Source organism: Gopherus flavomarginatus, chromosome 8 (genome assembly GCF_025201925.1).
Source record: "Gopherus flavomarginatus isolate rGopFla2 chromosome 8, rGopFla2.mat.asm, whole genome shotgun sequence".
NCBI classification, from domain to species: domain Eukaryota; kingdom Metazoa; phylum Chordata; order Testudines; family Testudinidae; genus Gopherus; species Gopherus flavomarginatus.
This window is the reverse complement of record NC_066624.1, coordinates 60,839,274-60,865,412: the sequence shown is the minus strand read 5'-3', so window position 1 is coordinate 60,865,412 and position 26,139 is coordinate 60,839,274. Positions and strand designations below refer to the sequence as shown.

Here is a 26,139-nt window from a genome sequence, read left to right as displayed (position 1 = left end):
TGTGAGAGTGAGGGATCATCCTTCAGGATAGGTTGTAGATCTTTGATGATGCACTGGAGAGGTTTTAGTTGGGGGCTGAAGGTGATGACTAGTGGTGTTCTGTTACTTTCTTTGTTGGGTCTGTCCTGTAGTAGGTGATTTCTGGGTACTCTTCTGGCTCTGTTAATCTGTTTCTTCACTTCAGCAGGTGGGTATTGTAGTTGTAAGAACACTTGATAGAGATCTTGTAGGTGTTTGTCTCTGTCTGTGGGGTTGGAGAAATGCGATGGTATCTTAGAGCTTGGCTGTAGACAATGGATCATGTGGTGTGGTCTGGATGAAAGCTGGAGGCATGCAGGTAAGAATAGCAGTCAGTAGGTTTCTGGTATAGGGTGGTGTTTATGTGACCATTGCTTATTAGCCCTGTAATGTCCAGGAAGTGGATCTCTTGTGTGGCCTGGTCCAGGCTGAGGTTGATGGTGGGGTGGAAATTGTTGAAATCATGGTGGAATTCCTCAAGGGCTTCTTTTCCATGAGTCTAGATGATGAAGATGTCATCAATGTAGCACAAGTAGAGCAGGGGTGTTAGGGGACGAAAGCTGAGGAAGCATTGTTCTAAATCAGCCACAAAGATGTTGGCATACTGTGGTGCCATGTGGGTACCCATAGCAGTGCCGCTGACTTGAAGGTATACATTGTCCCCAAATATGAAATAGTTATGGGTGAGGACAAAGTCACAAAGTTCTGCCACCAGGTTTGCCGTGACATTATCGGGGATACTGTTCCTGATGGCTTGTAGTCCCTCTTTGTATGGAATGTTGGTGTAGAGGGCTTCTACATCCATAGTGGCCAGCATGGTGTTTTCAGGAAGATCATCAATGGATTGTAGTTTCCTCAGGAAGTCAGTGGTGTCTCGAAGATAGCTGGTAGTGCTGGAAGCATAGGGCCTGAGGAGGGAGTCTACATAGCCAGACAATCCTGCTGTCAGGGTGCCAATGCCTGAGATGATGAGGCATCCAGGATTTCCAGGTTTATGGATCTTGGGTAGCTGACAGAATATCCCTGCTCGGGATTCTAAGGATGTGTCTGTGTGGATTTGCTCTTGTGCTTTTTCAGGAAGTTTCTTGAGCCGATGGTGTAGTTTCTTTTGGTAACCCTCAGTGGGATCAGAAGGTAATGGCTTGTACAATGTGGTTTTGGAAAGCTGCTTAGCAGTCACTTGTTCATATTCTGACCTATTCATGATGACGACAGCACCTCCTTTGTCAGCCTTTTTGATTATGATGTCAGAGTTGTTTCTGAGGCTGTGGATAGCACTGTGTTCTGTACGGGTGAGGCTATGGGGCAAGTGATGCTGCTTTTCCACTGTAGAAAGAATCTCTGTAGTAACTCAGAGCTCTTCCCATCTACTGTCCATCACTGGCCATTGGGGATTTTTGCTACTGTCAGTCGCTGATGGGCCACATGCCACTACGGGCAGTCTCATCATACCATGCTCTCCATAAATTTATCAGACTTAGTCTCAGAATTCCCCATAATCTCTCAGAATGAATGAGAAACTAGCTTCTCCTCCTACTTCTTCCATGAAGGACGGGCTTGTGATTAAGGTACTGGGCTGGGACTGAGGAGATCTGGGTTTCATTCCCAGCTCTGTCACAAACTCCCTGTGTGTCCCTGGGTATTTAAATCACGTGCTCATTCTGAGCTTCACTTCCTCATCTGCGAAATGGGGACAACAACACTTCCTGCCCTCCTGGGTGTATTTGGGGGACATACTCACTAATCTTTCTGAGATGCTCAGTTACTATGATGATGGTGAATACATGATACACAAGCTCCGCAAAGCCATACTCCCCTTGATTTCTGGGTGCTGCACCAGATTGCTTCAGCAAAAAGAAAACTGCAAGCTACATCATTTTCAGCATGGACTATTCAGTGCTGATGTGGAAGAGAAACTAAGTCCTCTTGCTTTGGATAGGAGGGCCATGTCTCTTTGATAACCAGAATCAGGGATTCCCACACATATGCATGTAACTACATATACAAATTATACAAATTCTGCCTGTTGCAATGATGCAGGCATGCATGTACACCAATGGTCCCCAATGCAGTGCCTGCAGGTGCCATGGTGCCTGCTGGGACATTTATGTATGCCCGCCTAGTGTCCAGCAGGGGAGAGAAGCTGCGGCCCTGGGCCTGATAGGGACAGATAACTGAGGCTACAGGCACGGTATTCTCTGTTCCTGGCAGGCGCGGGGACCACCTACTGCCCAGCAGGGGAGAGAAGCCCCGGTCCCGCATCTGCTGGGACAGAGAACTCTGGGGCTGTAGGCTGCGGGCGCTGGTGTTTTCGGTCCCAGGCAGGTGCGGGGCTGTGGCTTAAGCTGGAGACAAGCTGCGGCCCTGCACCTGCCAGGGACAGAGAACTCCAGGGCTCCAGGCTGCAGGCGACACTGTTCTCTGTCCCCGGCAGGCATGGGGCCTGCCTAGTGCCCAGCAGGGGAGAGAAGCCGGGGCCCCGTGCCTGCTGAGGATAGAGTACTCCGGAGTTGCAGGCGCCGGTGTTCTCTGTCCTCATGGCTTCTCTCCAGGTTCTCTCTGCACTGCCCAGAACTGCCGTCAAAAAACCCTCCAACTCTGCCGTCTCAAGAATGTATGGAATGCCGCCCCGTAGTATGTGCTGCCCCAGGCACGTGCTTGCTCCACTGATGCCTGGAGCCAGCCCTGTATGAGTATTCTACTGCACTGATATTGCTGTTTTCTTATGCTTTGCGATTTATTATTCTTTTAACATGAGTCTATGAGTGGTTCAAATAAAATATAATGTACGTATTATTTCAACGCAGAGTGGGAAGAATACTATTGTTTTATTGAAAATAAAGGGAAATGTGTTTGCTTATTGTGCATGGGTGCTGTTGCAGTGCCAAAAAAACATGTTGAATGCCATTTCCAAACTAATCATGGCTCTTTTGACATTAGCCATCCACTTAAATCTGAGTTGAGAAAGAAGAAAATTAATTAGCTCAAATCAAATCTATCTGCCCAGCAATCTGTTTTCACTAGATAAGTGGTAAAGTTTAAAGGTGCTACTATTGCTTCCTTTAAAATTGCTCATCTGCTCGCAAAGAAGAAAAAACCCTTTCAAGATGGTGAATCGTTGAAGGTGCCATATTTGACTGGTGCTGATTGCCTGTTTCAAGGATTTCCTAATAAGGGAGAGATTTTGTCGGCAATATAAGACTTGCAGTTATCAGACAACACAGTTACGAGGAGGACACATGCAATTGCAAGCAACATGCAAACTCAGCTAAAGGATGACTTGGAAATATGTGACTGTTGGCAATTATGGGGAGGATAGTATATAGTGACTTCACCCTTAAAAAAGAGTTACTAAAAGTATTGCCGATGAAAGGGCGAACAAAGGGTGAGCACATCTATAATTTATTCAAATCATACGCAACATCAGTTAGTATGCCATTACACCACTGATGGGGCACAAGCAATGATGGACAGCGCCAATGGATTCATTGCACTCTGTAAGAAGAATGAATCCTTTCCAAACTTTATGTCTTAACACTGCATTATCCACCAAGAAGCTTTCTGCATCAAAGTTCTTTCTTTTCAACACATCATGAATGTCGTAATTAAAATAATTAACTCTATTCGACAAAACCTTTGCAACACCGACTTTTTAAAGGCCCTGCTGGAAGCTGTTGACAATAAACAATCTGATCTTATCTTGCACACAGAAGTACGATGGCTGAGCAAAGCTAAAGTTCTTGCACATCTTTTAAGCCTAATTGAAGAGATCAAAGAATTTCTGAAGTCCACAAATCAGAACTTCGAGGAACCAGAAGACTCCAGCTGGCTAATGGACTTGGCTTTTCTTACCGACATTACTGACAAACTGAACATTTTAAATCTTGAGTTCCAGGGAAAAGACAAACATGTGAATCAAATGATAGGTTCTGTAAAATCATTCAAAGCAAAACTGATCTTGTGGATATCACGTATGAAGACGAAGTCTCTCGTACATTTCCCAAGTATGAAGAAAATGGTATGTGACACTGATTTTAACCCGTCACCATTTGTTATCCACATTCAAACACTTCTGGAACAATTTGAAAAGAGATTTCACCATCATTGCACCTGCAGTTGCCTTTCTTGTGAATCCTTTTACTAGCCAAATAGAGGTAACAGAAATGGCTACATCAATTGAGAGTCTCATTCAAGTAGAACAGAAGACGTGGAACTAGAGATTTTGGACCTTCAAAATGATATTGTTCTAAAACCCTGCGCAACAGATGAAAACTTTTGGAATCTGGTTGACTGAAAAAGGTTTCCTGCCTTAAAAAAATGTAGTATACAAAATAAAATCCTTTTTCGGTTCCACTTATCTAGGTGAAGTTCTCTTTTCAACAATGAACATCATAAAATCAAAATACAAATCTCGGCTTACAGATGCCCATCTTGACAATTGCTTACGAATGGGAATATCATCCTACTCTCCCAAATACAAAAAATTGATTAAAGAAATGCAGTGCCAAAAATCACACTGACTTTATTAGAAAAACCATGAGAATTAATGATACCTATTTTCCATTAAGTGCTGACAAAGGCGTATGATTAACCTGTGCTTAACTTTTTTCATATTTGTTTGCTTGTTTACTGAAATCCAGATACAAGTAACAATACATATAATATTTTAATTAACCATAACTGGCTATCTGTGTTAAAGTCAGAGTAATAAATATATTTGGACCAGCAGTTAAACAATGTTTTACTTTTTTAAAATAAATAAGATGAAAACAGTTTATGATATTTATTTTGTAAAAACACCTTAATTTTTCTGAGAAGTAGATAAAAAAGAGCAAATTCATATGGTAAGATGAAAGAGTATTTGCCAAATAATTTAATTAATACCTTTTACATGTAAAATTACCTTTTTTATCTTATGGATTCATATATTATGTAATATTAAATATCATTTTTTTGTATTATTTAATGTACAAATACAAAATAAGCCTTGAAAAATTGTTGGTGCCCGCCACACTCTTCTGAAAACATGAATGTGCTACTGGCCACAAAAAGGTTGGGGACCACTGATGTACACAAACATGCATCAAAGGAAAAATCTCCCTTCTAGAGTAATCCACAAAGGCCTGTTGTGCACAGAAGATGTTTCACCATGTCTATCAGGTGTAGAGCTGAGCAAAATGTTTGGATGAAACATTTTTTCATCTCAAAATTCAGGTTTGGTTTGGCTGAAACTTTTTGCAAATTCATCAAATAGTTTTGATTGAACACCTCCCCTCCCCTCACAAACAAAAAAAAAATTAGAAAAGCTCAAAAAGTTTCGTTTGACATTTTTGAACTGAAACGTTTCAATTTTTTGAACCAAAATCACTTTTCAGTTCAACCTGTACTTCAGTTTTAAAATGGTAAAAAAAACTCAGGCATGAAACAGCATTTCATTCACCAGGAAACTAAATATTTTCGACTTTTTTGGTTCACTGAAACATTACAACATTCTTCATTTTGGATTGATCTGAAATGAGGTTTCTAAAAATGATTTTTTTGTTTGGCCACTGAAAATCAGATGATAGCACAGTTCTAGTCAAGCATCCCTTTCCCCAGGATCCCACGTCAGACCCTGCCTTGGCTACTCCCCACCCACCACCCACCCAAAGTGGCTCTAACATGAACAGCTGGGCTGGGTGAAGGGAGACTCTAATTGCTGTTCAGTTAAATGAGTGCATTATTTGTTCCAGTTGATGCACTTGTTACTGCATTAGCTGCTCTCCACAAATTTCCCACCTGTTTTCCTTTAGTGTGTGCAATAATAGCATTAGCGTTAGTCGTCTCTCTAACCTTGGCAGTCTCCCTGGCAATCCAAGAGCCTGTTTTCCACTCTTCACAGCAGAGCTTTCAGGTGCAGAACTCACAACACATGGGTTTTATTTGTAATCATTCTGGTGCATCAAGAATTACCTCCTTCAAGGAGGTTGGCAATATTTGCAAACAGATAGGAAAAAAGCCAATTGGCAATGTGACCCCAAGATCACAAATTGCAGGTGGAGCTGCAGAAAGGTTCCTGCAACAAATCCCTTTTCTATCTTTCCTAAGGACTGGTTCAAGAGGGTGTATGCTAGTATTCTTTTGAAATCCTAGTTTGGGCAGGGCTGTCCTGCCTCTTCCAAAGACATCTATTCTCTTACTGCAATATTTTTGCGTTGCTTCATGTGAGCTGTTTCCAGCGATGGAGACAAGTGCTCAGCACCGGGAACAAGTCAGAGTACAGGCTGCAAAGAACACTAGTGACTTGGTGGACAAGGCACTAGCTGGTAGGCTTTCAACAAACCCTTTCTTCCAAGTAGAGATATGCAGCAGAAGAGACTAAAATGGGGACAAAGAAGTGACAGAGGGAAGAGAGAACCCTTGTATTTTATTGGAGTCCAGTAATATTTAGAGAACTGTACAAAACATTTGCTTAAAGATTTGCTGGTCTCAAAGATTACAAGATCATCAAGATTGCAAGGGTTTTCAGTGAGGAGCTAAGAAGATCAAAATCCAGCTAAAATATTTTTTAGTTTTAAGTGGACTTTCTCTGCCCTGACTGACTGGCTCCTTGCTCCAACCCTCCCGCTTCCTCCTCACAGTCTCTCAGCTCAATTTAGCATCACTCCACACCTACCTGCTCATAGCCTCCTTCAGCCCCTCTTCTCACCTACTCCACATCCTCAATCCCTTTGTCTCACCTATCTTTCCATTCAGCTAAGCTCCACCCTCTGAAAAAAATCATGGGACTAACTAGAACTCTCTAGTATCAGAGGGGTAGCCATGTTAGTCTGGATCTGTAAAAAGTGACAAAGTCCTGTGGCACCTTATAGACCAACAGGCGTATTGGAGCATAAGCTTTCGTGAGCAAATACCCACTTCGTCAGACACATGCGGTGCAAATTTCCAGAGGCAGGTATAAATATGCAGGCAAGAATCAGTCTAGAGATAACGTGGTTAGTTTAATCAGGGAGGATGAGGCCCTCTTCTAGCAGTTGTGTTTGTACAGTGCCTAGAACAATGGACCCCGGATCTTAGTCAGCTCTCAGGCACCGCCATAATAATCACGATTAACAATAAAAGCCATGACATTGTAACCTAACTTCCTAAACAGGGATACTATTTAACTCAATTTCAGGGATCTGTACGCTTGGACTCCAAACGAGCAGCAAAAGAATTCCTCAGTCAAAATATATAGAAACTTTTTCAAGAGAATGACACAAATATCTGGCAAATTCTTACTCGAAGGAGTAGATTTATCCACATGAATAAGACCTGTATGCAAAAGAAGCTGCATATCCCAGGTAAAACCATTCTCTAGCTTCCCTGATTCCACAGTATTCCACCACCTCCTCTCCCAGGCATCTCTGTTTTGGCTCTGGGTGTTGCTCGGGTATATTATGTAGGCATATGATACAGGACAACATTTAGCCATGCACTGTTGTTGTAGCCAGGTTGTTCCCACAAAATTAGAGAGACAATGTGGGTGAGGGAATATCTTTTATTGCATCAACTTCTGTCCAATAAAAGACTTTCCCTCACCCAGCTCGTCTCCCTAACATTTAAACATGGCAAGGACAGGGAGTTCTGGTTGAGGTAGGAAAAACAGAAGCAGGGGTCAGCAGCTCCTTCCTCTATAGATATTAGTTGCAGTCACCTGCATTTGAGATGACAATCAGAAGGGCAGCATTCACACTCATTTTGCAGGGGGATGCATGATTACACAGTGCAAGGTGACAGAGAAACAGGTCCTATCGTTTTGAAAACTATTAGTCCGATATTCCAAAGCTTGGCTTGATGTTTAGGCCTCAGCATGACCAAGAATCCCCGATGGGTTTGGGGTTTACAGCTTCAGTAGTTTTTGGAATCCATGGCGGTCAACTATTTGGGTGGCACCTTCCCAAACCAGAGCAAGCAAATTGGACACGCTGTTTAGCGTGACTCATCAGCCCTCAGTAGTATTCTGGCTGGAGCAAAGTCTGCGAACAAGGAGTCTGTTCACTACCTAGTAACTTGGAGGCATAACAATATACCTAAACATTTCTAGATTGTAGCTCTTATTTTCTGGTTTTGCATGCTTTTCTTTAATCTCTTTCTGTTGGTATCTATATTTTTTGTATTCCCTCTGTTTTCTTTATCAAAAAAAAATACAACCTCTCCCCCACCCCAGAAATTCCATACAAAAATGACTAAAAGAACTTTAGGGTTACAAAGTGAACTACTCAGAGTCAGGAAATGCAACATGCAACCTTAACTCTGCCCCTGTGCATCTGCATTCCTGTAGTCCAATTACATGCCTCATGCTATTTCTCAAATAACATAATCTATTCATTACAATTATAATTATTCCCATTTGTTCTACACCTTGGGTCCTTTTTAAAGAAAATGAATGCACCTGGGAGGTTTCTGTGGTAGACTGTAATTTGGATTTCAGCTAGTCCCGATTTTGTATCTCATTTCCTACTCTGCTGCTTTCTTGCCATATTCTGCTTTATGTGGGTACTGAGGCTGTCTGTAATCTGCGAAGCCCTAACGAGAAGTGTGTGTTTGTGAGAGCAGGCCTGCACAACTCATAAAGCAGCGAGGGCCACATTACTCCAAAGAAAATAGCTGAGGGCCGAAACTCCCAGGCCCCGCGGAAACACCCCCCATGCCCCAGGACCTCCCAGCCTGTGGAAACACCCCGCCCCAGCACTGTCCAGCCCTGCAGAAACAAACTTTCCTTCCCCAGCGCCGCCCCACCAAGACAGCTGTGGGCCAAAAAGGAAGGTTGGGTGTGGGGAGGTGATACTTGATTTTAAATCAACCAGGGGCTCCCAGCTGAAGAGGTGGCTGGGAGCTGTCAGGGGCAAATTAAAGGGTCCGGGGCTCTGGCAGCTGGGGGAAACCCAGAGCTTTGCAGGGCTGGGGCAGGGATTCAAAGGGCCCAGAGTGAGCCCTTTAAATCCCAGCCCCAGCCCATCCGCTGGAACCGCGGCCGGGATTCAAAGGGCTCTGGGCTACCTGCAGCCGCGGAGAGCCCTGAGCCCTTTAAATCTCAGCCACGGCCGGGAATCTCTGCGGGCAGCCCAGAGCCCTTTGAATCCCTGCCGCCGCTGAGATTTAAAGAGCTCTGGGCTCCCTGCTGCTGCGGGCAGCTTAGAGCCTTTTGAATCTCTGCTGCGGCTGAGATTTAAAGGGCTCAGGGCTCCCCGCCGCTGCGGGCAGCCCAGAGCCTTTTGAAACCCGGCTGTGGCTGAGATTTAAAGGGCTCTGGGCTGCCCGCGGTTGTGGGCAGCCCAGAGCCCTATGAATCCCTGCCGTGGCAGAGATTTAAAGAGCTCTGGGCTCCCCACTGCTGTGGGCAGCTCAGAGCCTTTTGAATCCAGGCCACGGCTGGGATTTAAAGGGCTCTGGGCTCCTTGCAGCTGCAGACAGCCCAGAGCCCTTTGATTCCCCGCTGCGGGCCGCACAGTGAGCCTCGGCCCACGGGCTGTATGCTGTGCAGGCCTGGTGTAGAGACATTCCTTGAAGCACTTGGGAACTGCAGAATTCAACTCGTTGCATCTGGTTCCATGCATGGCTAGAGCGTGTGAAGTCTGTGGATGGCAGTTACTGGCTGGGGCTGCTGCTTTACTCATTTATCATCTTTTCCCATGCAGGTTACAAAGGCCCATTTGCTGTTTTATCAAGAGCAGAGTTCATGCACTGGAAGAGTATCTGAGTATGAGCTATATTTTCTGCACACAACCAATGCTTAGATTTTATTCAGACTTGTGGATCTACAGACCTTCAAGGGAGCTTTAAAAAAGCTAACCCCTTCGGAAAAACAGAACTTCCTCTTGACTTTCAGGTTCTTGTATTTGTTTACCAACCAGATCAGGAGCATCGAGTCAAGAAGCCTTTCCAGTTATTTGCAACATAGTCTCCTGTTGCCCAGTACGAGATAGAAGCACCACCCTCTTATTGAGCATAAGACTAGTGAAGCTGACAGAAGAGCTGCCACCCCATGGTCTGCATGAAAGATGCTAAAAGGCTTTTTTAGATTCCAGCAAATATTTTCTGTTCAGGCCCTAGGTTAACTCCAACAAACTTTTTAAATATCCATGTAAGGAGGAAACCAGGAGGAGCCCCAGTTAGATGAGGCTGTTGATTTCCTCTAATGCTTCTGCAACAGGTTTTCTTCCTGGCTCCTCTATCCTGGCTACTCCATCCATTCTACTGACCATCTCTGGAGAAAGTCCCACCCACATACATAGACTCCCTCATATTTGTATTGTCCTGCCTCTGTTCTGCTTTGCTCCCTGTCTGCTTCCCCTGCTGTCAACTCACAGCAGCTCTCAATTCCTCTGCTCCACTCCTTAAACCTCCGTCTCCTTCCCTGCCCTTCCTCTGCTGCTCATGGTCTCCTGGGTTTCTTCTAAGACAACATAGACAATCTGCAGCTGCAGGTCTCCTTTGCCACTCGTTCTCTCCCTCCCTGAATCCTCACCGCCTCCACCTGGCTTTCTGAGATTTCCCACTGTCTGGCCCAGGCCCCCATCTTCTTTCCCTCTTCCCAGAGTCCTTCTTCTCTGATTTGAGTATGAGGCTGACTCCCCTGCCCTGAATTCAGCTACTTCTCTCCCTTCAGACCACTCTTATCACACCCACTCACATAGCTGAGCCTTACAGCCTTCTCCCCTCGTTCGTGACCCCTACACCCCCTGCCTGGCTCATGGGCCCTCCCTCTACAGGCTCTTTCTTCCAAGGGGTAGCTCCAGGCCCCAGCACGCCAAGTGCGTGCTTGGGCGGCATGCCGCGGGGGGTGCGGGAGGGCAGCAGGCAGGCAGCCTTTGGTGGCATGCCTGCGGAGGGTCCGCTGGTCTCGCGGCTTTGGTGGAGCCGCGGGACCAGTGGACCCTCCGCAGGCACGCCTGTGGGAGGTCCACCGGAGCCAAGGGACCGGTGACCGGTGACCGGCAGAGCGCTCCCCGCCGCATGCCACCGTGCTTGGGGTGGCAAAATTTCTAGAGCCGCCCCTGTTTCTTCCCAGGGCTTTCTGACCTCTCCATGCTCTTGGTTTTTAGCATTGCTTGAGGAGGCACCTGCACTGTCACTGCCCTCCCTCTCCGCTCCCCACTTTGTCTGTCTTATTCTTGCCCTAGATGCTCTCCTTTGAGCCCATGGGTTAAGCCATCTGTCTGCTCTCTTGACTTTGACATTCATTTCCGGATCAGCCTTGCACCTTTGCTGTCTCCTTGGTACCGCCTTATGGATGCCTGACAGACTGCTCCAGCTCAACATATCTAAACTTCAGGTTATCAGGTCACTCAGGCCCCCCACCGCACCCCCTCTTATCTATCCATTTGAAACTCTACCATCCCCTATAACACCCTGACTTGAAACACAAAGGCCAGTTTCTGTATTGCAAATCTGTTCAAAAACCATGAGTCAGGCCCCCCAAAATCCAAAGTTTACCTTAAAATTGTAAGACTAAAACAATGACAAAGGTTGGGTTCTTTTTACTGGTCTCCTGATCTCTGAGCCTCTAAGATGCACTTGTCACATTTTCAAGATTTTATTGCAGAAATGAGGGCTAGAAACTTAATTTTTTTAAAAAAGAAAGCTGAGAATCTCACTTAATCACCTTCCTCCAGCATTTGGAGCTTTAAAAGAACCCAAATATTGGGAAAGAGATGATAAAAATTGCAAGAGTCAGCCACACTGCATATTTTTCTCTCCTCCTCCCATCATGTTGAGACTCTGATCACTATACCATCTCTAAGATCTGCCCTTTCCCCTCAAGCCCTGCTACAATAAATCCTGATCCATGTCTTACTCAATTTGTGTCTTGTTAGTTTGTGTCTTGCAACCTCCTTTACTTTGGATTGTCTGTAATTAGCTCCAGTATAGCAAAAACTACACTGGGTGACTTTTTTTGGGGGGGCGGGGGGGTGAATAATTTATTTGCTGAAAAATGCAGTTTTGAGCTGACCCCAAACAAAATTTTGGAGGGTTTCTGTTTTAATGAGAAAAACTGAAAAATTGTTGTTTCGGGTAGACCTGAAATGAAATTTCTTTTCAGACTGCTCAGTTCAGCCACCAAACCATAAAGCCAATTATTTGTCCAGCACTAGCTCTCCTGCTAAGATCAGCATCCTTTCCCAGTGTGCTGATCACATCTGCTCTCTTTAGATCCCTTCACTAGCTTCCTCTCTCCCTCAACTTCCAACTCCTTCTCCTCACCTTCAGAGGCATGCAATGCTTCTACCTCACTCATTCCACTCTATAGCCGATGTCGTCTTCTCTCCTTTAGTACTGCATCTTACTGCACAATAGCCTTTGCCCTCTCTCCACCAAACTGCCTCGCTCTCCTTCTTCAAGCCCATGAATGTGTGCTGAGTTCCACTGATCTTATAATTATAAATTCTTTGCTATTGTCCTGTGTATCATCTTCATCTGAGTCAGGCTGCACTGAGAAGTTTATCTTTTGATGTGATTTCTAAAGCTACACAGACACTTGCAGCTCTCTTATAAAAAATTATTAGCGTATAGGAAACACACACGTTACAACTTTCTTTCTTCAACACAAACCTGCTGTACCATTTTTCTCTCCACTCACCTCGGCCAGTGCTGTAGTGTTGTAATTTATCACTGTACACGGCCTCTTTGCTGTAAGCCCGCTTCCTAGGGAAAGGGGAGACAAATTGTTCAGGTAATGTATAAGTGGCTCACTCTTACCCAGACCACTCAGAGCATCTCTGAAAAAGAGTGTGACAATGAATTTACTTGCACTGGCATGGGAAAATGACGCCTATTACACACGCACTAACACATATCTACATCGAGATGATATAGCTGTGCACATTCACATGCAGAAATATCAATAGAGAGACATCCACACGTGCAGCTGTCTACCCATATGTCTGTATGTCAGAGATTTGAAACAGTGAGTGTCCACAGGAGAAGGAAGAGACAGTGACCCAGCATAAACTGTAGCTCTGGAGCCTATTTTTTGTGAACGGAGCAGAAAAGGGTAGGAGACAATAAAACTGGGACCATGTCTGCAAAAATATTGTTGAAGTAAATTCTCTGATTAGACTCCTTTCAATATGTTGCTGTCTCCGTGGCTCATGTTCACTTCAATGAAACGTGCTTACCCTCTGTTTCACGTCTAACTTCTCATTGTGTTTGCAAAAAAACTCACTGAAAAATGTATCACACACTGAGAACTGTCTGGTGTTATATTTGCCTGTGGCAGCGCTGCCTTGGGAATCTCTAGTACAATACTCGCATCATGGTCATTTGTAAATTGCTTTGTGCTAGGTGTCCCCAGCTCATTCAGCTGCCTTCTCCTGGCAAACTTTAATGGGAGCTGGAAGTCTCACATCTCTTGCCCTTCGGTACTGCAAGGATACTTCATCCTTCTCCCCCTCACGTGCCTTCCTTGCACATGCTGTTTACTTTGTACTTCCCACCACCACCAAATCTCAGTGCAGTTCCTGTTACACCTGTATGGCATGGCACATCCAACCAAAAGGAATGGTGAAGGGTTCCCTCCCCAGGCAGTCTGGCCGCTGCTTCTCTCCAGACTGGCCAGCAGGAGGCACTGCAGCCAATGGCCCTGTGACATTATTGACATGAACTGTGAATGTATAGATTATCGTTCAGGGTCCTATGGTTGCACCAGGGCTTGTACAGAGGAGGTCAAGTGGGGTGTTTGTGGAAATGTAGTTTGCTGGGTATGATTGTGCTATCTGTATGCGTGTATCATTTTTGTATTTGAAGTTGTGAGTATTTGCTATGTATTTGTATTTCAATGTGTTTGATTCTAAGTAGCCTCAGTGAAGCATTTGGTCAGCTTCTTGAGAAAGGACTTTTCTCAGTAAGTGCTCAGTCAATAAACCCTTAAGTGACCACGGACTTTGGGAGATGCCAGTCCACATCTGAGCTTTCCTGGCAACATTCAAACTAACATGTAAACAATAGGATCGGCCTGCAAAAAGCTGAATCATTCATAGACATGTGACTTGCCCAGGTGGCTACAAGCTCTATCTTGTTGTTGTGACTTTGCACAGAAGAACAAAGGGGTTTCCACCCACATGAGAGAAAATATAAAAGGCCTTGGAAGCCTCTCCATTTTGTCTTCAGCTGGCTCAAGAGATGGCCTCTCTACCCCAAAGAGATACCTGAAAGAAACTGGAACAAAGGACAGTAACTATGAGGGTGTGTGTGATTGCTGAACTCAGACTAAGAAGGAGTCTAGTCTGTGAAAGAAGCTTATTGGAACATTTCTGAGGGTGAGATTTAATCTGTAATCAGTTTCTTTATGTATTAGGGTTAGACTTGCAAGTTTTGTTTTATTTTGCTTGGTAACTTACTTTGTTCTGTCTGTTATTACTTGGAACCATTTAAATCCTACTTTTTGTACTTAATAAACTCACTTTTGCTTATTATTGAACCCAGAGTTAATGACTAACACCTGGGGGAGCAAACAGCTGTGCATATCTCTCTATCAGTGTTATGGAGGGCGGACAATGTGTGAATTTACATGGAGACAGGAGCACTTCTTAAGCTGTTTTCAGTTAAGCTTTGGGGAGTGTGGTTCAGACCCTGTGTTTGTGTTGGAGCAGACTGGCATGTCTGGCTCGACAAGGCAGGGTTCTGGACGCCCAAACTGGCAGAGAAAACAAGCTCAGAGGTAGTCTCAGCACACCAGGTGACAGTCCCAAGGTGGTCTCTGTAACCGAACCAGCACTTCTCAAGCTGTTTTCAGTTAAGTCTGCAGCTGTTTGGAGACGTGGTTCAGACCTGGGTCTGTGTTTGCAGCAGACAAGCGTGTCTGGCTCAACAAGACAGGGTACTGAAGTCCCAAGCTGACAGAGAAAATGGGCTCAGAGGTAGTCTCAGCACATCAGGTGGCAGTCCCAAGGGGGTTTCTATGACAGAACCCATGACAGGCCCCTCTTTGAAGGCCCTGTCACTGAATCGGAGGCACAGCCACTGCATGCCAGGAAGACTCTTCCTTCTGATCACAAAGGAAAAGCTAAAGACTGTGGGTGAAAATGGTACCTGCTGCAGACGATTGAAATAGCCACCAGCGAGACAATGAAGACCACACCGGCTGCTGCAGACCCTGCGATCAAAGGCAACTGCTCCCTCAGCTCCGACTTGTAGTCATCTGCAAGGGAGAAAGGCATCTTATGCTCTCTCCTACCCAAGAAAGAGCCAAGAACAAACCTCTCCAGGCCAGCTTCTGCTGCCCTTTGGCTGAAAAGTCCCTTACTGCCCAAGTTGGCTTCAATGGAGTAAGGCACTACTCGCTGGGAATAAAGGTGGCAGAATGAGACTGAGGCACCAGATATATTACTCTTCCCACCTCTTGGGCAAGGCCAACCACTTATGGGTTGGGAGCATCACCATAGGCTCGGAAACAGCAGGCGGATGAGACAGTCCCGGGCTTGCATAGCCCTGATGTGGATTGTCACACATGACTCGCATGTGTTTGGGGTTAAAAAATAGAACAGAGAGGTTGGCAGGTTGAGCGAATGTGATGGATTTCTGAACTTTGTGAAAAGTTGAAAACCTCCACCTTTTCCTCAGGTCTGGGTCTGGCAGCCGTGGCACCACGTTAGATTATCATGCTACAGGGCTTTGTTTCAGTGCTCTACAGTACACTGACTCACACAAGGTACCTGCTGAGCACCTGCCACAGCAGATCACAACAGACTTCCTGGTGACTGAGCACTGGGACTGGGGGGAATGTGGGATGGGAGTGGGAAGGGGGTAACTGCACAACCCTCGGCTTTGCACAAGCATCATATGTTACTAAGAGGGAGCTAATCATGAGGAAGACGGAAGGCGTTTTAGAGCCATAAGCATGAGCAGGGGGAGTATTTAGCAATTACGGCTGCGATTTTCAAAGAGAGGTAGGGCTGGGAGCTGGAAATCCCAGCCATCATTTACCCCATAGCTGTGGTTCCCACAATGTGACAGCTTATATGGATTCCCTATTCCCTGCCCTTCCCCTAGACCATCCTGAGGGCGTCAACATGCTGGGAACTAGGAAAAAAAAAGAGTAATTATGAGGAGAACTCTAGCTTCACTGGCTCCTTATATCTACAGAGCTCGGGTGACCATCTTACAAAGAAAGCTTTAGCTGCAACAGCTCTTCAGCTCCATAGAACACAGGGAAGTAGCTGCAGCAACTGAGAAAGTTGATTTCCCAGGTCACACATGAGAAAACACACTTTCTGCTGTTGTGTTCTGTTCATTTGAACAGATCCTTTTGTTACAAAAATGTGACCAAGACACAAACACCGAACTTGCAGCAGCGAAGGAGTTAAAACCAGGAAGGGAGATATGAAAATCCAGAACCTTACAACAGGAGTTCATCCCAAGGAACTGGTTCTCGTTTACATTAAGGCCATTTCAACTGCATGGATGCCTACTTTAAGCCTGTTACACTGTTGGAGCAGTGTACAGGGGCCGTAGAGTAAACAAGAATCAGCCTCTAACTCTTTTTTTTAAGTCTATTTAACAATGACCACCTGGCTAATGTAGATGGTGTAGTTTACCGGATAAGGACACGGCACTGTGACTCAGGACACTTGGGTTCTGATCTGGACTCTGCTGGTGCCCTGCTGCATGACCATCCCATCTTTGTGCTTCTGTTTCCCCTCCCTGCCTTTGTCTGTCTTGTCTATATAAATGAAAAACTACTTAGAGCCAGGGTTGTCTCTCGTCATGTCTGTAGAGCAACTAGCACAACAGGGCCCCACTCACCGTTCCTATTGCAATACATATAGTAATAATTCATTTTCTAGAGAGTAAGACCTGATAACTTGCGCTGGAAGCAGAAACCAAGAGGTTAAAGTAAAAGTCTTTCAAAGGGAAGTATTTAGCACTCCTTTTATCTTCAGTTTTTCTTTTTCACAGTTAGTTGCTAGTAACAAGATTTATCTCCTGCGTGCTACTTAAATCCTGAGAAAGTCTTATTTAACGATCAGTGGTTATTTAATAATCTACAATATCCATTCTTATTAAATTTCAATAAATTGCTTATTGGAGGCAGAGTTTTCTCCTTCCTTCACTAATCCTGAATATTCAAGACATTCATTTTTTGCTTGCATCCTTTCAGTCATTCTGTGTTTTTCCTTTTCCTCATGATGTTAGATGTTTGCCTGACAGAAAAAATACACAAAAGAACCTGCTGAAGCTTAGCTTCTTAAATATGAGAAGGCAAAATAACTTTTCAGAGAGGAAGACTAGTTCTGTGGTCAAGGCATTTCATCAACACTCTAGCAATGTAGGTTCAATTCCTGACTCTCTCAGAACCTCACTGTTTGACCTTGGACAAGTCATTGAATTGCTCTGAATAAATCTCTAACTGTCTCTTCCTGTGTGCCTGCTCTGATATTGTTTGGGGCCCTTAGGTTGCTATAGTAATATAAATAATTAACATTTGCCACAGACAATCACACACATTTTTGTGCTCCTGGGCAACAGTCATAGTGCCATATTTTTCTTTTAATGGCTTCTGCGTCTTTGGGCTGTCTTTTTCTATATATTTGTGTACAAGACTGAACACAATGGGGTCCTGACTGGATCTCCTGCTGCCACCCCAATACAAATTAATATTAATAGGTGAGGATTTTTGTACAGTGCTTACCCAGATTACCCAGCTGCCATTACATTTCAGTGATAGTGGGTTCCTAACTCCCTTAAGCCCCCTTGAAAATCCTAGCTGCTGCTAATCCATTTGTACCCACAATTAAGCACGTGTATTATCCTGCTGGTATATAAATATCTAGCTTGATTCAAACATGTGCAATCTGCATGGGCACATATGGCACTTTGTTGGACGTGCAATATAAAGGCATAGATTTGGAGAAGAGGCTGGTGATCTTTTGCATCTGTGGCACGTTCAGTTCAGTTTATTCCTTTTTTCACTATGACAAAGTCCAAAATAACAGAGCCAAAGGAGAAAGGAAAGACACAGGCTAGGAAGTGACAGAGCTATAGAGTTTCTTCCCTAGCTATAGGCCTCAATTTTAATCCACTTGTGTTCATAGGAGAAAACCTCACATACATGTTTATATCAGACTACTGATCATGTGGTTTCTTGGGAGCAATCTAGGTAACTCGCGTCCATCATGTGATGTCTTGGAAGTTCACAAACAGTAGTAGTAATAGCTATTACAAGCCCAATCCTGAGCTGGCGTAAATCAGCAGAGCTCTGTTGTTTTCAGTGGGGGCTACTCACATGCTTAAATATTTTGCTGGATCAGAGGCAGAATGCTCAGCACCTTGCAGGATTGAGCCTGTGGCATGTTACTCTGGAGGAGGTACAAATGGGCTGGAAATCAGAGCAAACAGACTGCCTTTGGGAGATTTCTGAACTTACGGCTTTTGGACATGTTAGACTACCACAAGAAAAGTCTTTCTTTGCCAATTTCAGCACTTCCCTGAAGGAATGGGGAGTGTTGTGAGAATGAAAAATAATCCCTCCACCTTATGATTTTTTTAAGGTAACCAGCAATTTTTCATGCTAACAAACAAGTTGGAACCAGAGGAATTGATCCAAATATACTTGGCAGTTGTGTAACTTTGGAGAAAGAACTAGACCAGGGTGTGAACTCTGAATTGGACCTTTTGGTATAATGTACTGAACTGAGGAAAGGACCCTGAACACCTCCATTCACTGCTTGGTCTGATTCCTGGACCCATCTGCCCCGAAGAGATTTAGATCAGGTTTTAAATGCTCTGAGATCTGGGGAACGTTTCATGTCACTTCTTAGTTGATTTGAAGCAGTTTGTTCATCTCTTGGAGTGACTTACCAAATATACAACTAATAAACTGTTATACAGAGTAGGAGAGAGCACATACAGAAAGAATAACTTCTTTCTAATCTCCTTATTTTTAGTCTGTTCTTTGCATCTTTTATGGTTGTTACTCAGAGAAGTGCCATACAAATGATTAAAGAACTGGGGGATTGATTTACAGGAGGGAAGAGTCAAAGAGCTAAATGTGTAGAGCTCGTGAAATGAGAGCTAGGGAGCAGACGATGGAGGGACATAATCTATAAGAATCTAGAGGGAGTAAATGCCACAGACGAAGTGGAAAGATTTAGGGCCAAAGAAGGAGAGGCTGGAAGTAGTGGGATGAAACTGAAACACTGGGGCTGAATATTGGGAAAATCTGTCCTGTGAGTGAGGCTTGTTAGAGTGTGAAATAGTCTCTCAAAGAAAAGAGCGGACACTACATTGAGTGAGTGGTTAAAAAAATGCCTGGACCAAGGGTGTGTCTATGCTGCTGTTCAAGGGGTGATTGCAGGTCGGGTAGACATACCACGATAACTTTACTCTTGCCAGCATGCTAACAATAGCAGTGTAGAGATGGTGGTGCCAGCTCTAGCAATGTGAGTAGCTCCCCAGCGGCTGCGTGCAGCCCATGCTGAAGCTCCCTCTGCCACATATACACTGGTATTTTCAGCCATGCTAGCGTGGGTGTGTCTAACTGAGCTGCAGTTGCACCTCAGATTGCAGCTTAGACCTCCCCAGTGAGTGGAGAGCGGAGTGTAGGCAACAACCCTGACTTGACCAGGAGAAGGACTAGAGCAGCTGGCCTGACAATTCTCTTCCATCCTTCATTTCTATGGGCATGTGATTCCAAGGCACTCAGATCACATCCCCACCCCCACCTCTGTGCGTACCCCCATACAGCACACGCACTCTAGCGTGACATATTTCCCAGCTCAGCCAGAACAGGCTCTTGGCAAGCTCTCCTGAGGTGAGTGAGAGGTGCGGGGTCAGGAAAGGGTAAAGGTTCAGGTCCTCCCCTGGCTGGCATGCAAATAATCCAAGCCACATACAGATGCAGGAAATGCAGTTAAATGGTGGAGGAGAAAACAGAGATAAGAGATTTAAAACAGATTACTCCTCCAGCTGGCAATTAATCAAACATCACTATAAATCACCTGGCTCTTGCCACATTGCCCCTCTGGGAGCTGGGGTTTGGAGAGACAGGTTTATGTAATCCAATTACAACTTGAGCTGCAAGTGAGGCTTCTCTCTCTCTCTCACCCCCTCCTTTTGCCACACACTTACCATCTGTCAGTGTTTGGAAGCACATTTTCCCGCTGTATTTCCCATAGCCAGCCACTGTCCGGGCTCGCACCTGCACCACATACACCATGCCTGGCCTCAGCCCCTCAATCCTGGCTGTGTTGGTCTGACTCTTGGCCATAGACGAATTGTACTCATTGTGGTCCTGCAGAGAGGAGTAAAGAAAGGCTGATGTCAATCAACACGAGGGGATGCGATGGTTCCAGAGCAATAGTAGTCCCACCCAATGGCCGCCCCAAGGTTCTACTCAGGCATGAGGCTTCTCCACTGGTGGAATGGGAATATTGGGGTTAAAGCGTTACTGCTCCAATCACTCCACTCCAAGCATTCTGCACTGAAAATATAGAGCACTGAAGGAAGATGATCATGGCCATATTGTCATTCATGAAATGCGTGCCTTAAATTACTATATATATGTCCATATATACAGTGCGGTGGTTAGAAACATTGCACACGGGTGTCACACTGCCAACCTGCCATGGCTGCTTTGAGAGAACACTTGCAGGTACAAGCTGTATCAACCAGAGGTGGCAGATCTAGACAATGAGGTGACCTTTGCTTCCTCTCTCAATGCTATTGCAGCACACACACCCCTGCTTACAATCTGACCTTAGTATGGTTCTTTACATGGGCCAATAATCTGTCCTCAGAGCCAGGGCCAGCCTTTGGGGTGGGTCATCTGGGCCCCTGCCCAGGGCAGCCCACCAAAGAGGGTGTTGTGAGCAGGGTTTGGATTCCCACCTAACCTGACATGGCAGGTAGGTAGGCGGGTGAGCAGTAACACTGGAGAGGGGGCGGGGGGAGAGACCCGAGCTGCAGGGGGCAGTTGGATGACCTCAAGATCAGGGGTGACCCTCATCCCCCCTGTTCCACATGTGCAGCTGCTGCTGTTCCTGCCTCCCACCTCCTCCCGCCTCTGCCCTTCCTTGTCCTCCCAGGAGCCAACCCTGGCCACTCCAGACTGGGAGAACCTTCCTGTTTGCTGGGGGTGGGGTGCATGGGGCAGAGGAACAGCAGACCAGTGGGAGAGCAAGCAGCAATGCAGGCTGCTTTCTGCATCCAAGTGGGTCAGTTTCCCACATGGGTGCAGGAGGGGGATGCAGGGATTAGGGGTACAGGAGGTAGGAGTGAAGCGGGCACAGTGCAGGGATTAGGGGCACAGGAGAGAGGTGCAAGGGTTGGGGTGAAAGTGCACGGTGCAGGGATTAGGGGCACAGAAGGGGAATGCAGGGGTTGGGGTGAGGAGGCCCACATGGCGCAGGGGTTAGGGGTGCAGGAGGGAGGTGCAGGGATTGGGATGAAGGAGGCACAGTGCAGGGATTAGGGGTACAGGAGAGAGGTGCAGGGGATAGGAGTGAAGGGGGTACAGTGCAGGTATTAGGGGCACAGGAGGGGAATGCAGGGGTTGGGGTGAGGGGGCCCACATGGTGCAGGGGTTAGGGGTGCAGGAGGGAGGTGCAGGGATTAGGGGTGCAGGAGAGAGGTGCAGGGATTGGGATGAAGGAGGCACAGTGCAGGGATTAGGGGTACAGGAGAGAGGTGCAGGGGATAGGCGTGAAGGGGGTACAGTACAGGGATTAGGGGCACAGGAGGGGAATGCAGGGGTTGGGGTGAGGGGGACCACATGGTGCAGGGGTTAGGGGTGCAGGAGGGAGGTGCAGGGATTAGGGATGAAGGTGGCACAGTGCAGGGTTTTAGGGGGGAAGGGAGGATGGGGGACCAGGGGCAATGGGGGGCACCATGTCCATGGAGCCCAGCCCCAGGGGTACCAAAATGTAAATTCACCCAGGGTGCCATTTTCCCTAAGGCCGGCCCTGCCCAGAACAACAGTCTGTGGGTTAAATGACACAACTGCCTCCTGCAACAGGCTTTTCCTCTGAGAGATCAGGAAAGACTCTCTGCAGAAGTGAGTAAGGAAAGCAAACATATCAGTTATGGGGACGAAGGCAAGTCTTTCCTTCTCCCCTCCCCACATCTTGTCCTGTTAGATTGCAAGGTCATTGGGGCGTATGTGCATGCACAGCACCTAGCACAACAGGGCCCTGGTCTCAGCTGAGGTCTCGAAGCACTACCACACTACAAACACGAATGCGTTTGTTGGTGCAGTGAGCACTGTTTGTCACCCAGGAGACACAGATTCAAATCTTAGATCAAGTCACTAAGGGAAGGTCGGTATGGCCTGTCTTCTCCTAGCCCTGCTTGTCCATGTGACAGCAGGGGTGCACAGGTCAGCACTTTAGCCGGGGAAGCTGCAGAGCAGAAAGGAAATATGGAGGCCGAACCGTGTGGGGTTGGAATAGCAGGTATGGAGTGGGATTCAGCCAAGGAATAAGCCCCTTGAAGTGGATGGCCGGAGCTGGTGTTGAAGCACTCTATGCCTGGCCCTAACAAGGGTATTGCACTCTATTTTGCACTCATTTTGCACTCAAAGGGGTATTGCTACCTCCCTTTAAAATCACACAGAACATGCACTTGGACTTGGCTCTTCTATGGACATGTCCTCCCGTCCAGCACACTGGGCTTTGTTCAGACTCTCGGGTCATGTTGTAATTCAAGTTAATTCACTGCTTGACCTATGCTGCACCTAGACGAGAAACAAGACGTTTCTGTCCTGGAACAAATGCTGGTCGTGTGTCTGGATTAGCATTTACGATTGTCTTACCGAATTTGAGTTAGTTCACATTCAATTAACTCAACATGACCCAAAACTCTAGTCTAGGCAAAGACGGCAGCAGTGTCACTTATGCCCCCTCGTACCCACACCTCGCACCCAATTTACCTGCCAGGGCTGGGTGTTACCTCTCATGATCACACTTTGTTGAGTTATCCCAGGACCTAATCATAACTCCACTGTGGTCAATGGGTCTTTCCACTGACTTCAGTGAGTGGTGGCTCAGGCCCATAATTAACAATCCACAACAAGGGAAAAAATACAGAAGTGTTTTAGAGCCTTGAGTGTCCGTCCCCACCCCAGCCTTCTTCCCCTGCTTTCATTCAGGCTTACGGTGGCTGGTCGTGAGCCCACAGTGCTGCTGATCTCGGGGTGGCAGATCCGGCTCACCTTCTCATAGTAACGGATCTCATAGTCCAGGATGATGCCGTTGGGCTGCTCTGGCTGAGGCCACGACAGCGTGATGCTCCTCATGGTGGCACTTACCTGGTGCATGATGGGAACTGTGGAAGGAGCTGTGGAGAAAGGAGGAAATGGGAAATAGAAGAGAAGTGAAAGTTAACTCATGGGCAGGGGGAATAACATGATCTGAAGAGAGGGTGAAAATAAAATGTCAGAGAGCCATCCTGGGGGGTGAGGAGGAAAAGAAGAGAACGGAAAAAAAGGAGCAAAGGGCAAGAGGTTGGAAGGAAGGAGAATGAGATATTATACAGCATAATAAGAGCATAAGAACAAGAGAATGGCCTTACAAGTCAGACCAATTGTCCATCTAGCTCAGTATCCTGTCTGTGACAATGGGGCCAGTGCCAGATGCTTCCGAAGGAATGAACAGAACAGGGCAATTTCAAGTGATCCACCCCCTTCATCCAGTCCCAGCTTCTGGAAGGTTAACTCTGTTCTGTGTGAAGAAGTACTTGCTAATCTGTGCTTTAAACAGGCTGCCTATTCATTAATACAACTCATTGCACTAAGACCACATATTTAAAGGGACCAAGAGAAAATGCTTTCAATGTTGTAGAAACCAAATAACACAGAGAATCCAACCTTAAAGAATAGAATATAAAGAAAGAGGCATATGTAATGCAGCTGTAGCAGAGGGGGATAAATAGGTGTATAAAGCAGAATCAGATGGAGAGAGAAAGGCAGATTCAGCATATGGGTAACCAAGAGTTATGATGATGGTTTATTGTTTGTTGAAGGCCAGCGATGCACTTGGTGCAGCAGAGAAAATAAAGGAGAGACCTCAGTCCCTGCTCCATGGGTAATCAAAATCAATCTCTAACAATAATGGAATTGATCTAATCAATCTAGACAATGCTAGAAGACAGACTGACGTATGAAAAGAGAAAGAAACGGAGAACAATATACAAACAAAAAAGGCCATTGATCAAGATTTTCCCTCTACCCTATTTCAGATAGCAGAGCGCTCCCAGCAGGTCCAGCTGCTCTTTGGGCCCAGTTCTGTGAGTCTGAAACATCGTAACACCTTCTTGCAGTAACTGGAGTTCCAATCACTGAGGATGCCAGGATCAGGCCCTCACATTGAGATGTACTGTCATTATTTTAACAGCGAGCTCCCACAAAAATGCACCCATTTGCCTGTCATTGGCTCCACACCCTGGTGTGTAGGGGCTGCTTGCAGGAGGAGTGGTGTGTATGGTTCCCCAGGAAATATTTTGTAAATACCTGTCATCTGGGTCAGTTTGGCCCGTTACAGACGCAAGCCATTTGCTCTTCATCCATGTCTTAAAAAGTCCCAAACACAAGTCCTCTCTGGGAGGGGTGAGTGAGCAGTGTCAGGTGTGTGTGTGCGCATGTGCTGAATTCCACTGGAGACAGAGAACTCACTCCACCCCTACCTTTGCCGTGTTAGCAAGAGGCTTCCATGTTTATTTGCTATTATTGCAACAATATGCGTGAAATGAGAGCAGTGCGTCAATAAAACTGGTTGAATATTTAAACTGCTAATTATTTTTAATTAGAGATTTCGAATTCTGAGCGCTCAGTCTAACCAAGAACAGTCAACAACTCATCAGCGAGTAAAGCAGTGAATTCAGAGGACGTTTCCCAGGGGTGAACAAAACACAGCTCTCCCATTACATTAACTGTGACAGAGGTTAAAGCTACCCAGTCTAAACCTCTGTCAGGTTGCCTCTTGTCTGATACTTGGATTATAAATTGTTTGCACTGGGCTGTCTTTTCTTCAGAGTCTGTACAGCACCTGGCACAGTGGGGTTCTGGGCCATGACTAAGGCTCCCAGGTGCTATTGCAATACAAATAAATTATTACAACAATAAACTTTGATAGGACAATATTTTCACTTAACTATGTATCCAGGCTGCTACGTCCCCCAGTAAGGTTCCAGGACAGGGCTCACTGACCACCCAGAGTATGGGCATAGTTTGGGGGAGGGGGCTAGGGGGTACTGTCCCCCAAACAGGGACAGCCTTATGAGTGGGCATCGTGGGCAACCATCCATGGTGCCGTGGCCAGGAGGCGAGGTTCAGTGCATTTAATTTAATGCACCAGGACAGGCTCCTGCCAGCAGGGGAACTGGCTTCAGTGTGTGTGAGATGTGCCATGTTGTGTGTGTGTGTGTATACTCAGAAACACGTCACTGAGTCTCAGACACACATGTCACTGGGTCAGCCCCTCTCAGACTCCCAGCATTTCATATGCCCTCACAGACAGGGACAGGGACACACAAACACGGGCACATGCGTGTAGACACACACACAGCTCTACTCACTCAGCTTGTTCTGGCATGACAAGCTACACCCACATAACCAAAGGGAAACAGAGCCCTCAGGGTAGGGTGACCAGATGTATAGGGACAGTCCCAATTTTTGGGTCTTTTTCTTATATAGGCTCCTACTACTCCACACGCCCTGTCCCAATTTTTCACACTTGCCGTCTGGTCACCCTACTTCAGGGTCCTTGTTCGAGACCTGAACAAACATCGCAGGGCAGGTGCCCAGCCCCATGGGCCAGCGGTATCCCCACTGCAGGCCCAGCACTGCAAGCCTCAGGTATGCGTGGAATTCCCCTCCCATACCCCCCCTGCCAGGCTGGCACGGCCCCTGCAAATATAGAAGTCACACTGTGTCTCTGTCCCAGAGGAAAACCTCAGAAGCTTTAGCACTTACAGAAGGTAATAGGAACCACAGCTCTGTTAGTCTATGGAGCAGACATCAAACTGAATCAAACCGAGTTGGTTTGTGGGTTCAGGGCATGTTAACAATCACCTCTGTCCCTTTACAACTGGCTCAGGGCTTGCCCTATTAGCTTGGCTGAAGTTACAAAAGGAAAAGGAGGAAAGGCCAACCCTAATGTCAAACAGAAG

The 26,139-nt window shown here is 46.2% G+C and overlaps 1 protein-coding gene across 6 annotated transcripts in view; it reads right to left on the bottom strand.

Annotated features, from left to right (window-relative positions):
• Positions 1-26,139, bottom strand: part of EPHB1 (EPH receptor B1) — a 451,153-nt gene that overhangs the window by 56,416 nt on the left and 368,598 nt on the right. For 5 of the 6 annotated variants that reach the window (XR_007775966.1, XR_007775962.1, XR_007775964.1 and 2 more), the window contains exons 6-9: positions 23,129-23,310; positions 20,107-20,269; positions 15,070-15,178; positions 12,620-12,684 (exon numbers count right to left, since the gene is read on the bottom strand). Coding sequence is in view for 1 of the 6 variants with exons in the window: in XM_050965380.1 (XP_050821337.1) it covers positions 12,620-12,684; positions 15,070-15,178; positions 20,107-20,269; positions 23,129-23,310 (519 nt within the window). In the remaining 5 variants the exon portion in view is untranslated. The remainder of the gene's footprint in view (positions 1-12,619; positions 12,685-15,069; positions 15,179-20,106; positions 20,270-23,128; positions 23,311-26,139) is intronic. The other variant, XR_007775965.1, reaches the window with a different exon arrangement.